Source organism: Phaenicophaeus curvirostris, chromosome Z (genome assembly GCF_032191515.1).
Source record: "Phaenicophaeus curvirostris isolate KB17595 chromosome Z, BPBGC_Pcur_1.0, whole genome shotgun sequence".
Lineage (NCBI taxonomy): Eukaryota > Metazoa > Chordata > Aves > Cuculiformes > Cuculidae > Phaenicophaeus > Phaenicophaeus curvirostris.
In genome coordinates, this window is record NC_091431.1 from 74,194,250 (window position 1) to 74,208,822 (window position 14,573).

A 14,573-nucleotide genomic window follows, 5' to 3' on the forward strand; every position below is an offset into this window, starting at 1 on the left:
TGGTTCAAAACGATACCTAACTTCCAAAATCCAGCTTTTTGTCCTTGTTCCTCCCCAAAAAACAACAGCTCGCAGGGTACAACCCCAGCAGCACTCATCATGGTTTTCACCATGAAGGACTCACTGGTGGGGGGGTCTTCCTCTGCCTTTTATCGTCAGCTGCTCTCAAGGCATTGCTTGGTTGGTTGGGAAAATCTGTCAGCGCCTGGAGAAATGGATTTAATGAAGCAGTACAGGGATGGAGTAAAACACCCGGCATTTAATGGGGGAGTGCCTCTGCCATCATTTTTTTTTTAAAACCCATCGTAGAACAGTATCTAGGAAAGGATCAAAAGGCTCCAGAGCACTTAAATGTAATTATTAAATGGGTCCTCCTGCTTTGAGGGAATTTTAATTAGCTAAGAGCCAGGAGGAGGATGCCCCCAGCATCCCTGCAGCAGCACAGGGCTATCCCAGTCATGTTCTCAGTGCAAGGGTCCCCAGAGGGTGAGATCCCCCTTAAAAAAAAACCCCACAGGGCCAAAGGAGCCGGAGCAGGCAGCCAAGCCAAGAGACCCGGGGTTGGTGCCAAGCGCCGGCTCCCTCCTCCCCGCCGGCCACGGTCAGATGATGTGCGAGGCGAGCCGGGAGGCTCCTAGTCTGGCAGGCAGCCTGCTTTGCTCCAGAGGCTCCAGTGCTGTCATCTAGGCGTTAACCCCTGATAACCTTGTCTTTTCCAGGACTGGACAGTGTTTTTTAGGTAAGCTGCGGGGGCGAAGTAACATCTCCAACAACGCTGGGATGGAAAGGGTGCAGCACCTTGCAACGCTCAAAGCAAATTAGAAAATATTAGAAGGACATATATGCTCAAAAATAAACCAAGAATAAGTGACTTACTAAAAAAAAAAAAAAAAAACCCAAGCAATTGTTTATCCTTGGGACAAATATACAATCCTAGTTCCACAGGAAAATGTCTCAGTTTCAGATTATAATAGGATGCCAATTTGTAAATAAAGGCATTTCACAGGAGGTTATAAACTCTGTAGAGAGGGAGGTGGAAAGCAGGGGGGAATGGGAAAACACAAGCAGGACTCTGTCTGGAGAAACCACGCGGGATCCTGTTTACGTGGCGGGGGGAAGTGATGGGGAGCCGCTTCTGCAGGTGAAGAGCTCCGGATCTGAACAAGGTGCTTTTTCCCTGGCGAGCAGATGCCAGCAGGGATCAGAGGCATAGTGAAACATTCCCAGCCTGCCCACGATTTTAGAATGAAATGTCACTCAGCCAGGCAGTCCCTTAAACCAGACGAGGTCCCACTCCCAGGGAGAGCTGGAGCAGGGAGCAACGCTGATGCATCTCCAGAAGACTTTTCCCCTCTTTTCTGTTCAGAGTCAGCTGGGAGGGAGAAACTGAGGCTGCACTCACTCTGAAAGAACCTTGCGGGTCTCCCAGCCTCAAGTTCAGCACCCACCAAGCATCACCACTCAACATCCACTGGCTCCAGGAGACCCTGGGGTGGTTCCAGAGTCAGGACGAGTCAATGGAATTGGGTTAAATCTGGGTAAGCTCTCAGGTTTGATATTTTATACATAATTCCTACAGATAAAAAAGCAGCAGGAGAGGCAAGGATGCAAGCCAGCTCATCTCACTTTCCCCATTAGGGCCAGCTCTGGGCTTCCTGGAGAGCTTCACTTTGCTCATAGATCCAGCACCGTTCATCTGTCCTACCTTCTTGACCACCACAACCTTCCAACAGCCAAGAGCCAGAAGCTCCATGCCATGCTTGGGTCAAGAGGGAGACGTCCAAGGCTGAGTGGAGAGCATCCCATGGAGACACCACCAAAACCATTAAGTACTGTGAGCTCATTCCTATCCTCAGAGTAGAGCTCCTCCATGGGTTATACGTGAATTCGGCTCTCATCCATCAGATGCCACTGCACCACAGCCCGGCTACCTCCAGGCTTCTCCAAGCATAGGTTTGCTTGTTTGAAAGAAGAGTCATAATGAAGCACGTCTGCTGGGAACACATCAGCTCAAAATTTAAGGAAAACCACCCACTGTCTCCTATTTACAGAAATTATTTTTTCTGCAATGGGATATTTTTTCTCTCTCCTTTAACAATGCCAAGGGTACAAAGGATGTGGACTGTTAATACCTGAGCACAACCACCTCAGTGGGAGACAGCAGGAGTGAGGAATCCTGGCCTACCCACAGAGTGACCACCAATAAAAAATGAAGATATAAGAAAACAAATAAAGGCAAGAATACGGAAGCAAGAGCCACAACGCTCAGGATTGAAGGGTGCATTAGTCAGTGAAGAAATGGGATGTCTGGGGAAGAGACAGTGGAGGTAGGATGAGAAGAAGACACCAGCGCAGCATCAAGGACTACGCAATACTGCATTCCTGGGCCAGGAAGGGGAAGAGAGAGAGGAGGGAGGGAAAGAATGGCTCAGATTGGTTATCGCAAGGGGGAAATACACCCCGTACACCCTCGTGGGCATGCCGCTCCCCCTCCCACATCCTCCAGCATCTCTGGTAGCTATCAATGAAGCGGCCTTCATCCTCCAGAATGAAACTGTGACGTTGGCAGTGGCCAGACCCAAGACCCACCGTCATCAAAGGATCCCCAGGGAGAGCTCCACGGGCACTCTCTTCCATGCCTCTTTTAAAGTTCTTCTTGCCATCATCCTCTCAACCTCTCCACATGGTTTCCCTGCCAGAGTAGCTGTGAACCCCAGGCTGGCCCCATGCCCAAGTTTTCAGTGCCGAGAGCGATCTGCATCACTAAATCCAGCCCTTCCAGCTTCCAGATGTTAGGAGCAGGTCTACTGACTTTGAAGACTGCGACTACACCAGCATCCACTGCCGACCACTGGTGACTAAAGCCTGTGATGCTATAGGAACCCACCACCACCATCCACTCATGATGTCTTCTTCCACAGTCTCCTGCTTCAGTTTCTGTATCTATCAAAATCAGGGTTGTTTTTTCTTTTTCTTAGAGCCACCCTTTCATCAAGGAACTTCAAATACAAGGGTGAGGGTTCCTGGATTCTCCACCCCGCATCACCGATCCCCATCTGCTCAAACTCAGGTAAGACCAAGCCAAAGCACTCCCCACGTGCCCTGCCAATAACCCATTAAAGCCCTCTTCAAATATACTCTTCTGCTAACTAAAATATGCAAAGGGAGAGTAGAAAGAAAGGAGAAAGTGAGCTTTGGAGGATTGCTGCGAAGTGCGTTTATTTTCCTTTCTCGACTGGGTCTCTCCAGTTGGGAATTTTCAGCGCTGCACTTCTGTGTGTGGAAGGGAGATGCCAGTAAATCAGAGCAAATTCAAAACAAATGCTCTTTCATGTGGAGGCATTCGGCTTTGTTTCAGGGCTTGGGTAGCTAACCGTGTCCCTTCATGAGTCAACTCTCCTATCAGCTCCTCATTAAACTAAATGGCTACAATTACATTTAGGGAGGAAAAAAGAGTGGTTAATGATCGTAAAAGGCTGTTTCCAGGCTTTTTAGGGGGGTGAACCTTTGATAAGGTAGACAAAAAAAAAAAATCCCGTCTACTGAAATAATAAAAATACAACAAAATAAGTAAAAAAAACCCCGAATTTTCACGGGGGAAATAAGCTTTCTTTTGGGGAGAAGGCTCAATTAGAGAGCTGGGGCTCCCCTTCCCACAGCCCTTTGGGAGGCACCAGGAACAAGCCGTGTTATTTCCTGCAGCCCAAGCCCCCACCTCCTGCGCCTTCCCTTCGGGAGCGGAGCAGCCAGACGAGATGTTATCAATAGGCCAAACCTTATAGAAAGCCCCCTTTTAAAGGCAAGTACTTCCTCTGCTTATTTCATGTGGTATCCTGTGGAACCGAACTCTCTCCTCCCCTCCGCAACGGGTGTATTTCAGGAGGGAAAAGGAAAAAAAAAAATTTAACAACATCCTTATTGTGTTGTTTTGCTTCTTGTCTTTTTTCTTTCTACAGTCTCATTTTTTCCTTCCCTACAGCTATAAGCTGCAATAGCAAAATAATGAAGAAAACCCAAAAATTCTTCTGCATTAAAAAAAAAAACCCAGCAACAAGTTTCTCTGTTCCCTCTCCCCCTCCGTTTGATTAATTCTCATTAGGGCCTTTGAACAAACAATATGCTCCCCTCTCAAATAACAGACAGGGTATATATTACACCCAAAGAAAAACAAACAAGGCTCACTTAAAGACATCCACACCAAACGCAATTCCTGGAGAGAGACAGTGGCAGATGCACGCACGCGCAGCCACCACCAACCTAATTCTGAAATTCCAGTTTCAGGGCAATGAATAAATCATACATCAGGGAGACATCTCGACAAAGAAAAGCACCTTCAAACGTCAGCAAGTACATGCAGGTACATGGTTTCAGACAATTTAATCCTGGTAGAGACAGAGCCTGGCCACAGAGTTGGCTGGTCTGGGGCAGGAGATGAGGCGCTGGAGGTATCACACCTTGGAAAATGTGCTTGGAGCTGGACTAGATGACCTTTAAAGGTCCTTTCCAATCCAAACCATCCTACAAAAAGCCTAAGAGGAGAGGGGAAACCACTGTCCAACCCTGTCCCATAATGGCACATGGCAGCTGAAGGAGAATGGGAAAACAAGGAAAACACAGAATATCTCACGTTGGAAGGGACCCACAAGACTCATCAATTCACTCACTCTGCAAACACCTTCTGCAAAAAAAACGGGGTCACCTTTCCTCCCTAGCACCAAGAGCCTTGCACATGAGATGTGGGATACTGGTTATCCTCCCAGGAGCAAAGCCCAAGTGCACCTCTCATCCCAGAGACAAGACACCACCACCACGTCAAGGCAAGTTTGACACCGAATCCTTCTGCAAGGCACGCCTGCACCTGCTCTGATAATCCATGCACCCCAACAGTTGGGTGACCAACACCACTTCACCTTCCCAAAACCTTCACCTTCTCTTCCTGCCTCGCTCCAAAAATTAATGGAGCGTAAAGCTGGAACTCAAAGGAAATACGGGCTCTCAGGGATGGAGAACCGTGCCTGGGATTTCAACACATCCTCTACATAAGAAGTAAGCAGCTGCTACTGAAATGAAACCCAATTCCCCCTCTGAGCACAGCTTTCTCAACAACCCACATTCCCAAAACTGCCCAGCATCATTTCACCTTCTGTCAGAACCCTCTATCAATGCAACTCACAACCAAAATCAAGAACAAGAGATGACTTACCTGAAAGCCCCCCAGGGGCTAGATAATTAGTTCCCCCTGTTTCAGTGGAGGAAGGCACAGAGTCTGGACAATCTGCTGGAGAGGAGGAAAATAGGAAATAAAAATCAGTATATAGTCACTTCTTCTCAGGCTTCCAGCATTGCCGTGAGCAGAACACACATTCCAAAGGGTTTAGCAGGAAGCGATTACTAATTGTCCGCACAGAGACAGTAGTTCATCAAGAAGCATCCACCCTAACTCATTGCCTCAATCAAGGCTCCGCGCTGTGCTTCATCACCAGCCAATGCTGATTACAGACTGGTAAAAAATTACAGACTGGCTTCCACCTCTTCAACCCAGTCACCGAGTAATGAGATCAAGGTTGTCATCGTTCTGATGTAAATGAGCTCCCCAAAAATGCTTAAACCGTGGCTTTACGCACCCAATTTAGTCAACACCTGTAACTCACTGAAATGGGAACCAAAGGGAAAATGTCTCACCACCACCCTTTTCTGGCAAACAGTCTATGTTTGTGCTCCCTGGATGCTAAGATCAGCTGCCCTGTTAGAGGTTTCTCCTCATGCATGGAGGCATTTGAACTCAAGGTTTGGACTTTTCCATCCCAAGCCAGCTCCTCCAAGCGACACAAGCCAGCAGCCTACACTGATCCCCTTATCCTGCAGACAAATTCAGCTTTTCAGCCATGGGGGAATCAAGCCTGAGGACTCTCCACGCCTGAGAAGATCTATTAAGTTCACACGAACTTCTGTACTACGGGTATCATCAAATTTGGGCTCTCTTAGTGACATTGTTCTGTTGATGGCTATGTCTCAAAGCAAAAGCCACCACCAGGACAGCCAAGTTTCTCCCTACTGATAAACTAATTTTTCTAGATCTCATCCTTGAAATCTCACTGAAAAGAAATTCCTGCCTCAGAGTAAAGTAGGAGCCCTAACAGGAATACACAGTTTAACAGGATATACTTAATCAAACCAAAAACAATAGGGGAGACAGGAAATGGACTTACTTGTGAAATACTGTATAAGATACACTCTCTAGATGCCTTGTCCTGCTTTCTATGCTTTGAAGAACTAGGCTTTTTTCCCTTCTTTTAACCCTTTCTAGTCCAGACAGAAGACTCTCCCTTCCTTTCCTCTGAGACAGCTTGAACAACTTGGGTTACAGATGCCTTCTGGACGCAGGCTGGAACACCCTGCCCCACGCTGGGCTCCATCTGCCCTCAGTTACAGCTCCCTGATGAAGCCCTGTGAGACAATTTGCCCTTTTCACGTTGCCTTACTCCAGGGATCACACATCACCAGGTCCTCTGTTGTGATCACACATCACCAAACTGGACAGGATGGCAGGAGACAATCCTATCCCGACTTAAAATGCATAACACCAACAACGGAGTGAGGCTGCTCTTACTGCAATGCTGCTCCAGTTTGACTGCAAATTCACTTGCCTTCTGACATATCTGCACTGAGGCTGAACACGAGGACAGATTCAGAGCCTCTATAAACACCTGGACTGCTCACTGATCCTCCAAATTAAAGTCCTTTTGTGACTTCTTTACAACTGTCAGCTCCCATCTTGTGTCCCATCATCCAACACCTAGTTCCTTTCAATTAATTACCCTCTGAAGACTCTTTAGAGGACACAGAGCGGATGTGCCTCGATTCTAGACCAAGTGTGATGGTCAGGTGTGGGATAAGCCCAAAAGCAGGACCCTCCTGGGCTCTCTGTCCTACACATGGCTGGTTTAATCTTTGCACTCTTCCCATCACCCTCAGATCTGCCAAGGGCTCTCACTAGTAGGGGGACACCAAGGCTCATTTTATTTTCAGCACCAACGGGTCACAGCATCAGAGGTTTACCCAAGCCTAATGTACATGAATCTCCTCCCCAAACTGTCTTCCCACAATATAAAACCATCACAGAGATGCACAATTATTCCTGGGGGCAGCACTATCCATCTTGTTTCCAATGCAGCCACAAGTGGCATTCCTGTAGGGATACTGGCGATGCAGAGCGCCATACACCTCTCAAATTAAGAGTGAGTGGCACGGTGCAAGCCACCATCACCCATCCCTTCAACCATTCCCTGAACAGAAGAGGGAAAGTCCTCTCCTTGATGAACAACCAACCCAGCCTGGACCCACAGTCTTCCTGCAGGTAACCCAGCTGTCAGGGGCAGATCTTTCCACTCTACGGTGAGGGCAAAAACACCAGATCTATCCTACCAACACACAGTCTGATCCAGCATTTCACCACCCAATCCTTGCTTTCCTCCAGACAGTGACACAGCCCGTCTCAGCCTCACTCGCCTCCCAAAAAAAAAAAAAAAAGCAATCACTAGCATAATGGTTTTAAACTAAAAAAGGGAAATTCAGACTAGGCAGAAGGAAGAATTTTTTTCCCGTGAGGGAGGTGAAACACTGGCCCAGGTTGCCCAGAGAGGTGGTGGATGTCCCGTCCCTGGAAACATTCAATATCAGGTTGGATGGGGTTCTGAGCAACCTGATTGAGTTGAAGTTGTCCCTGCTCGCTGCAGGAGGGTTGGACTAGACGGGACCTTTAAATGCCCCTTCTAACCCAAACCATCCCATTATTCTATGATCTTGGGCACTGCTGACTGCTTTTGGAGCCCATGCTGGTCCAGGTATTCCTGTCTCTCTGTCCATATGAAGCACTTACAAGACACAGCACTAAATACTTAAACATTCTTATTACCACCATCAGGCTCGACTGAAAAGCAGAAGCTTTCTACTGCGTGCGTTTTCCCATGGCAGACTCAGTTTCCCAAGTCTAAATGGAGGGATCACTCCCACCCAAGGTCCAACTGGAAAAGACAGCAAGGCAAAAGGCTTCACACCTTCCCAACATCACCCACTCTCCCACCTAGCCAGCCCATGGGCAGCAATCCTTGCTGGGAAACTGCCGCAGGAGATGGTACCGATACTGGGAGGGGGAAACCCTCGGTCCCTTCGCAGAGGAAACGCCAAGAAACCCTGAGTTTGCAAAACCCACCTACGACAACAGACTTCCAGGCTCCGCTTGCGCCTGCCGCGGCCCCGTTAGTCAGAGTTCAGCTGCCAAATGGGTTTTTCTTTCAAAAAGGAAAAAAAAGGAGGACTTTTTGGTGAGTAACCCAGTTGTTTCTGCGTTTCCGATGGGCAGTGTTAATCACTTCCTATTGGCCGATAGGAATAACTTTTCCTTTCGAAATGGCACATTCATGTTCTGCGGCTTTTCTGTTTACACACATTTTGCTACCTTATGTCAACACTTGCTAATGAATAAATATATCACTCGGCTAACTGAAAATGAGGTCCTGGCAGAGGCAGATGGGTTGTTTAAACCCTGCTAATAGATTTATCCTAACATCTTTACAGGAAACCAAAGGTAAGCTTTAACCCCTTTCACCTTCATCTCTGAACCCCTCTGCATCGCATGCCAGGATCATCATTTGGTAGAAAGAAAGGCAACAGAGGCAGAAATAGAAATTTTTAGGGGAGTGCTGCAGAAACACAGCTGAAATGACACCAGGCTCACCCAAACCCGCAAACCTTCAGGACACAGCAGACCCTCAGAGTCAGATAACCCTTCTGCATGCCAGCACGTGCTTGGGATACTCAGCTGGGGATGTCGAACCGACTCCCCCTTTCATTCATGAGCTTTTTATCTCCTGTTTTTTCACACTGAAACAAAATATTTGGTACTTCGCAACCCACTTGTTTGTTAAACATCTTTCCTTATTTCCACATGGCATAAAGAGACTGATTAGAGTTTCGTTAGAGGGCAAAACAAACAGCCCAGCCCGTGAGGGAGTAATGGGCATGATGGGACCCCTGTGTGTCCGAGCAACCTCAAACCTGGGAGTCCTTTTAGCCCCCAGAAACTGAACAGCAGCAATTTTAACACAAACTGTCCTTTCAGCCAAGTTAAAAAAACCCAACAATCTGATAAAAATACTTCTCTCTTGCCTCCCTGTACTGCCTCTCACAGACACAACCACAGTGACCACCACGTTCCAGCCAACCCTCTCCATCCACTCATCCCTGGGGAGCCGGGAGCCGCTCCTCCCCGAGCTCCCCTTGTTTCCAACTCTCCCCACCTCTCCTCCTTCTTCCAGCCCGATTTATCTCACACCCAGCGCGCTCACTGCCAAGCAAGAGTTTATGCAGACAACCGCAAAAGAGCTGGTGCCAGCCTCAAATGGGCTTCTCCCCTGGCACCCTGACATTCAATTACAAGCAACAGGCACGCAGACCGGTGCTAGGGAAAAAAAAAAGGGGGAGGAAGCGGAGGGGAAAAAAAGCCCTTTTCACCCCCTCTCCTAATTTTTTCAATCTGGGATTAGGCTCCTTTAAAACACCAGAGGATTTCAGCCAATCCATTTGTCAGGGTTCACTGGGGTTCCCAGCTATCAGGAAGATGCTAACACGAGCAAGTGCTGGATCCCAACCTAAACCCCCACAAATTCACAGGCGGGTGTGGGAGCAGGCGGCACGGCTGCCGTCTACAACTGGAGCCCATGGTTTTCCCAGCTTTCCAAGTGACTCTGGCAGCAAGCAGAGGCCTGCGCTGCATTGCAATCCCTCCTGGGGTTTCCTGCCAGAGTTTTAAAATTTAAAGACACCCTGTTTATGCAGGAGGGTGTCCTGGGTAAACCCTATGTGAACTAAACACCCGTGGGAGGCGTCCCTGCCCGTGGCAGAGGGGTTGGAACGGGGTGCGCTTTAAGGTCCCCTCCAACCAAAAACAGTCTATGGTTCTATAAGTTCTTCCAGGGGGATGAGAAGGCAGGGAAGCAGGTGAGCAGCCCACAGGCACAAAGCATCCAGGGGGCACAAAGGCAGGGGGACAAAAGCAGGGTGGACGAGGTGCTGAGGGACATGGTTTAGTGTTTGATAGGAATGGTTGGACTCAATGATCCGGTGGGTCTCTTCCAACCTGGTGATTCTGTGATTCTAGGATTCTATTTCCCCCTGAGAAAGGGGCTGTTTCCCCTTCCCCCCCCCCCCTTTTTTTTTTTAATCTGCAGTCTGCATTGAAAAAAAAAAAATAAAATCGCACTTACCAGTTGGTTTGAGAAAATCCATTGGATATCTGGAGTAGGGTGGAGGGGGAGACTCTGGAATTAGAAAAGTAGAGAGAAAATAAAGGCAGAGCCATGAGAAAGGAGAAAGGAAAAAAAAAAAAAAGAGAAAGAGAAAAGATAGGAACTTATGATAACAGTGGCATTCTTTTAGCCAAACTGTTTGTCTTAGCTCTGGGGGTTGGAGGCAGGGCAGCGAGGCGGTGATTGCCTTGATATTTAGCTGTCAGATAAACAAAAGGGGCCGTCTGGCGCCAGTCTCCCTGCTATCTGCCGCTCGGGATGTCTGAGTGGAGCCGGACACCGCGCCAGGCAGGATCCTAATCCCCCGGCTGGGAGCGGGGAGGCAGGGGGGCAGCCCCCTCCCCACAATTAAACGCTCATCCCATACAACTCCACGCGTAAAGGGGTTTTTGCTCTTATACAGGAGGGGTTGTTGATAAAAGTTTAATGTGCATCCCCCCCTAGCCCCCTATCAACCACCCCCCTGCGGGGAAAGGTCTCGCCCCCTCCCCAAAAATAAAAAGAATCTCATAAAACACCACAAATGCAATGGGATTTCTTGGTGGTTTTTTTTTGGGTGAGAGGGAGAGTTTGCACTAGGAGATGGTTAAAGTTCAGTGTGAGTGGGGCTGCACCCCCCCCCCCCCCAGTCTCCTACAAACCACCCCTGAGCAGAGAAAGGGACTCGCCCCCTCCCCACAATTAACGTTAATCACATAGAAAACCGCGGTGCAAAGGGATTCTTGTAGCTGGGGGGGAATGCAAAGGGATTCTTGCAGCTGGGGGGGGTGTGTGTGTAATAAAAGTTCGGTGTGAGCAGGGTTGCAACTCCCCCAGTCCCCTATCAACCACCCCCGTGCGGGGAAAGGGGCTCGCCCCCTCCCCAAAAATAAAAAGAGTCTCAATGCAATGGGATTTCTTGGGTGACTTTTTTTTTTTCGAGGGGGAGGGTGAGTTTGCACTAGGAGGTGGTTAATCAAAGTCCAGTGTGAGCGGGGCTGCATCCCCCCAGCCCCGCGTCGACCACCCCAGTACAGGGAAACAGGCTCATCCCCTCCCCACAATTAATCACACAGAACACCGTGAAGTAAAGGGATTTTTGCTGTTATAGGGGTGGAGGGGCTGGTTGAAGTGATCAGGGATGCATCCCCCCCAGCCCCGTGCGGGGAAAAGGGCTCGCCCCCTCCCCAAAATTAGAACTAATTACATAAAAACCCACAACGCAAAGGGATTTGTGTGTGTGTGTGTGTTGGGGGGGCGGGGAGGTTGGTTGCAGTAGAGGGTGGTTAATTATCAGTACGAGCGGGGCCGCAACCCCCCCCCTTTTCGACCACCCACCCCCGTCCCCTGGCAGCACCCACGCTGTCTCGCACCCTCTCCAGTGCCCACCACCCCCGTGCCGACCACCCACCCCTGCAACCTCGCAGCACCCAGGTCCTGTCGCATCCCCCCTCCTCAGGGTCACCCACCCCAGTTCCACTTCCACCACCTGCCTCGTCTCGCACGCACGCCCCAGTGCCACCCACCCCCGTCGCTTGGGGACAAGCCACGTTGTCTCCCATCCCTTCCAGCGCTCACCACCTCCGAACACCCGCCCGCATCTCCTGAGCGCCCCGAGAGCATCCCCCGCATCCCCCCGAGCATCCCCCGAGTATCTCCCCGAGTCTCTCCTCGAGCATCGCCTTGAGTATCTCCTCGAGCATCCCCCGAACACCCCTTCGAGCATCCCCTCAAGCATCCCCCCGAGCATCCCTTAAAGCACCCCCCGAGCATCTCCCCGAACATTTCCTCGAGCATCCCCCCGAGAATCCCCCGCGACCCCTTGAGCATTGCCCCCGAGCATCCCCCGAGTATCTCCTCGAGCATCCCCTCCAGCTTCCCCGGATCCCTCCGAGCATCCCCCGAGTATCTCCTCCAGCATCCCCTCGAGCATCCCCCGAGCATCCCCTCGAGCATCCCCCGAGCATCCCCTCCAGTATCTCCTCGAGCATCCCCTCCAGCACCCTCCGAGGATCCCCTCGAGCACCCTCCACATCCCTCTGAGCATCCCCCCGAGCATCCCCGCTCCGCTCCCCCTCGGAGGCACGTACCGAGCTCGCAGAGCCGGCTGAGGTGGTGCGGGTTGCAGCAGACGAGCTCGGGGTGGGCTTTGCCGTAGGACTCGCAGCCGCACAGGCGCTTCACCTGCGCGCAGTGCCGGAGGTCGGGCCAGCGGAACACCTTGCAGAGCAGCAGCGGCAGCGGGTACCAGTGCTGCCCGAGCCGGGAGTCGGCCTTGGCGGGCAGCAGCAGGCAGGGGGTCCGCGCCCCGCCGCGGGACTCCACGGCGTGCAGCAGCCCCTCCAGCTGCCGCTCCTTCAGCCGCTTCAGCACGGCCTGGGTCAGCGCCTTCAGCTCCGCCTCCGCGCCCGCGGGAGCCCTCCCGGCCCGGCCGCCTTTCCCCGGGCAGCACCCGCGCCCGGCCCCGCACGCAGGAGCCGCGTCCGCCTCGCCGGGGTCGCCTCCACCTCCTCCTCCTCCTCCTCCGCCTCCTCCTCCTCCTCCTCCTCGTCCTCCCCCCGCCGCCGCCTCCTCCTCCTCCTCCTCGCCGCCGGGCGCGCGGCTCCGCCAGAGCCGCCGGACGAGCACCGAGCGTTTGGTCCTGAACATGCGGGACGAGAGGACGGGCCCCCGGCTACGGAACGGGCATGCCGGCCGCCGCGCATGAAGGGGCCGGGAGCCGGGATGGAGCGGGGGGCGGCGGCGGGGGGCGGCGGGGGCGAGGCGGCCTGTGGCATCCGCCAGCCTCCGCGGTGGGGGGCGCGGGTCCCGCCGCCGCCGCCACCCGCGGGGGTGGGGGGGAGGCGGGTGGGGGGGGGTGGTGCGCAGACCCGCGCCGCCGAGGAAGGCGAGTGGAAGCGGGGAAAAAAAGAATAAGAAAAAAAGTAAAGGAGGGTTGCGGCGGCGGGCTCGCCCAAAAGTGGGAGATTAAAGAGAAAAAAAAAAAAATTCTGAAAAAAAAAATTATACCGTGCGCGGAGGAGGAGGTTGCGCGGTGTGGGTTTGCCCCGAAATGAGCGATTAAGGATTAAAAAACGAATTAATAAAAGGAAACGCGACGGAGGAGGAGGTTGCGCGGTGCGGCTTTGTCAAAAAAAGAAAAATAATAAGAAAAAAGAACGGGTGCGCGGTGTGGCTTTGCCCAAAAATTAAAAGAGGGAAAAAAAAAAAAAAGGAGGGGTAAAGGTAGGGGTTGCGCGCTTTGGTTTCTCCCCAAAAATTAAAAAAAAAAATAAAGAGACGGGGCGGGAGTAGGGGTTGCTCGGTTTGTTTAAAGAAAAAAAAAAAACAAAAACCAAAAAGGGGTGGGGGGTAGAGGTTGCGCGGTTTAGTTTTGCCCAAAAATGAAAAATTAAAGAATTTAAAAAAAAAAAAAAAAAGAAGGGGAGGTGAGGGGAGGGTTTGCGCGGTGTGGTTTTGCCCCCCCCCCCAAAATGAATATATATATATATGAGATATATATATGTTGTTTCAGGGCGCGTTCAGAGCATCGCGGCGGGGGGGGCGCGCGGGTCTCGCCGGCGCCGCGCCGCTTTGCGCGGGTGCGGAGCGCGGCGGGGGCTCCGCGGGGCCGCGGCTCCCATCAACGCGCCAGGGCTGCGGGGAGGGGTGGGAAAAGAGAGAAGGGGGGGTGCGGATGGAGGAGGAGGAGGTGGGGGAGCCGGGAGGGATGCCACGCAGGGCGGAATCAAAAAGGTTAAAAATAATAATTAAAAAAAAAAAATAAGGAGAGAGAGAGAGGAAAAAAAATAAAAAGCGAGGCAAAATTATTTTTAAAAATTAATCATTCAAGCGAAATGACGTCTATTTTAAAAAATTAAAAAATTAAAAAGAATCAACACACCAACCCTAAGGTTTGGACGTCGGAATCGGTTTAAGCATCTGTCACAAAAGAGAAGAACAAGCGCATCCAGAGTGTCGTATCCTCTTTTTTAAAGCCCAAGTCGTCCTGATGCGAGAGGTTTGGGGTGGTCTGGCTTTTTTTTTTTTTTTTTCCCGTTGGTTTGGATTTTTTTTTTTCCTCTTTCTTCCTAAAGGTTTTTAATCCACACGCAGGGAGTCTTGATCCGGCTGCTGGGAAAAGAAAAGAGAAGAGAAGGAGAGTGGGGCCGGGTCCCCTCCTCGCCCTCGGGGGGAACCGGCTGCCCCCGCTCCCTCCCTCCCGCTTACATGGATGCAGCGCAGCCGGAGACCCTTCTCCTCGCTGCCGGCGCGGTCGGGTTTTTTTTTTCCTCTCCTTTTCCTCCT

The 14,573-nt window shown here is 51.2% G+C and overlaps 1 protein-coding gene across 2 annotated transcripts in view; it reads right to left on the minus strand.

Moving 5' to 3' along the window:
• SMAD7 (SMAD family member 7) overlaps positions 1 to 13,030 on the minus strand; it is a 28,920-nt gene extending 15,890 nt beyond the window's left edge. The window contains exons 1-3 of one of the 2 annotated variants that reach the window (XM_069881017.1): positions 12,377 to 13,030; positions 10,266 to 10,319; positions 5,204 to 5,275 (exon numbers count right to left, since the gene is read on the minus strand). In XM_069881017.1, the coding sequence (XP_069737118.1) occupies positions 5,204 to 5,275; positions 10,266 to 10,319; positions 12,377 to 12,935 (685 nt within the window). In that variant the 5' untranslated portion in view covers positions 12,936 to 13,030. Of the gene's footprint in view, positions 1 to 5,203; positions 5,279 to 10,265; positions 10,320 to 12,376 lie in introns of both variants that reach the window. The other variant, XM_069881016.1, reaches the window with a different exon arrangement.
• Between the last annotated feature and the right edge of the window lie 1,543 nt (positions 13,031 to 14,573).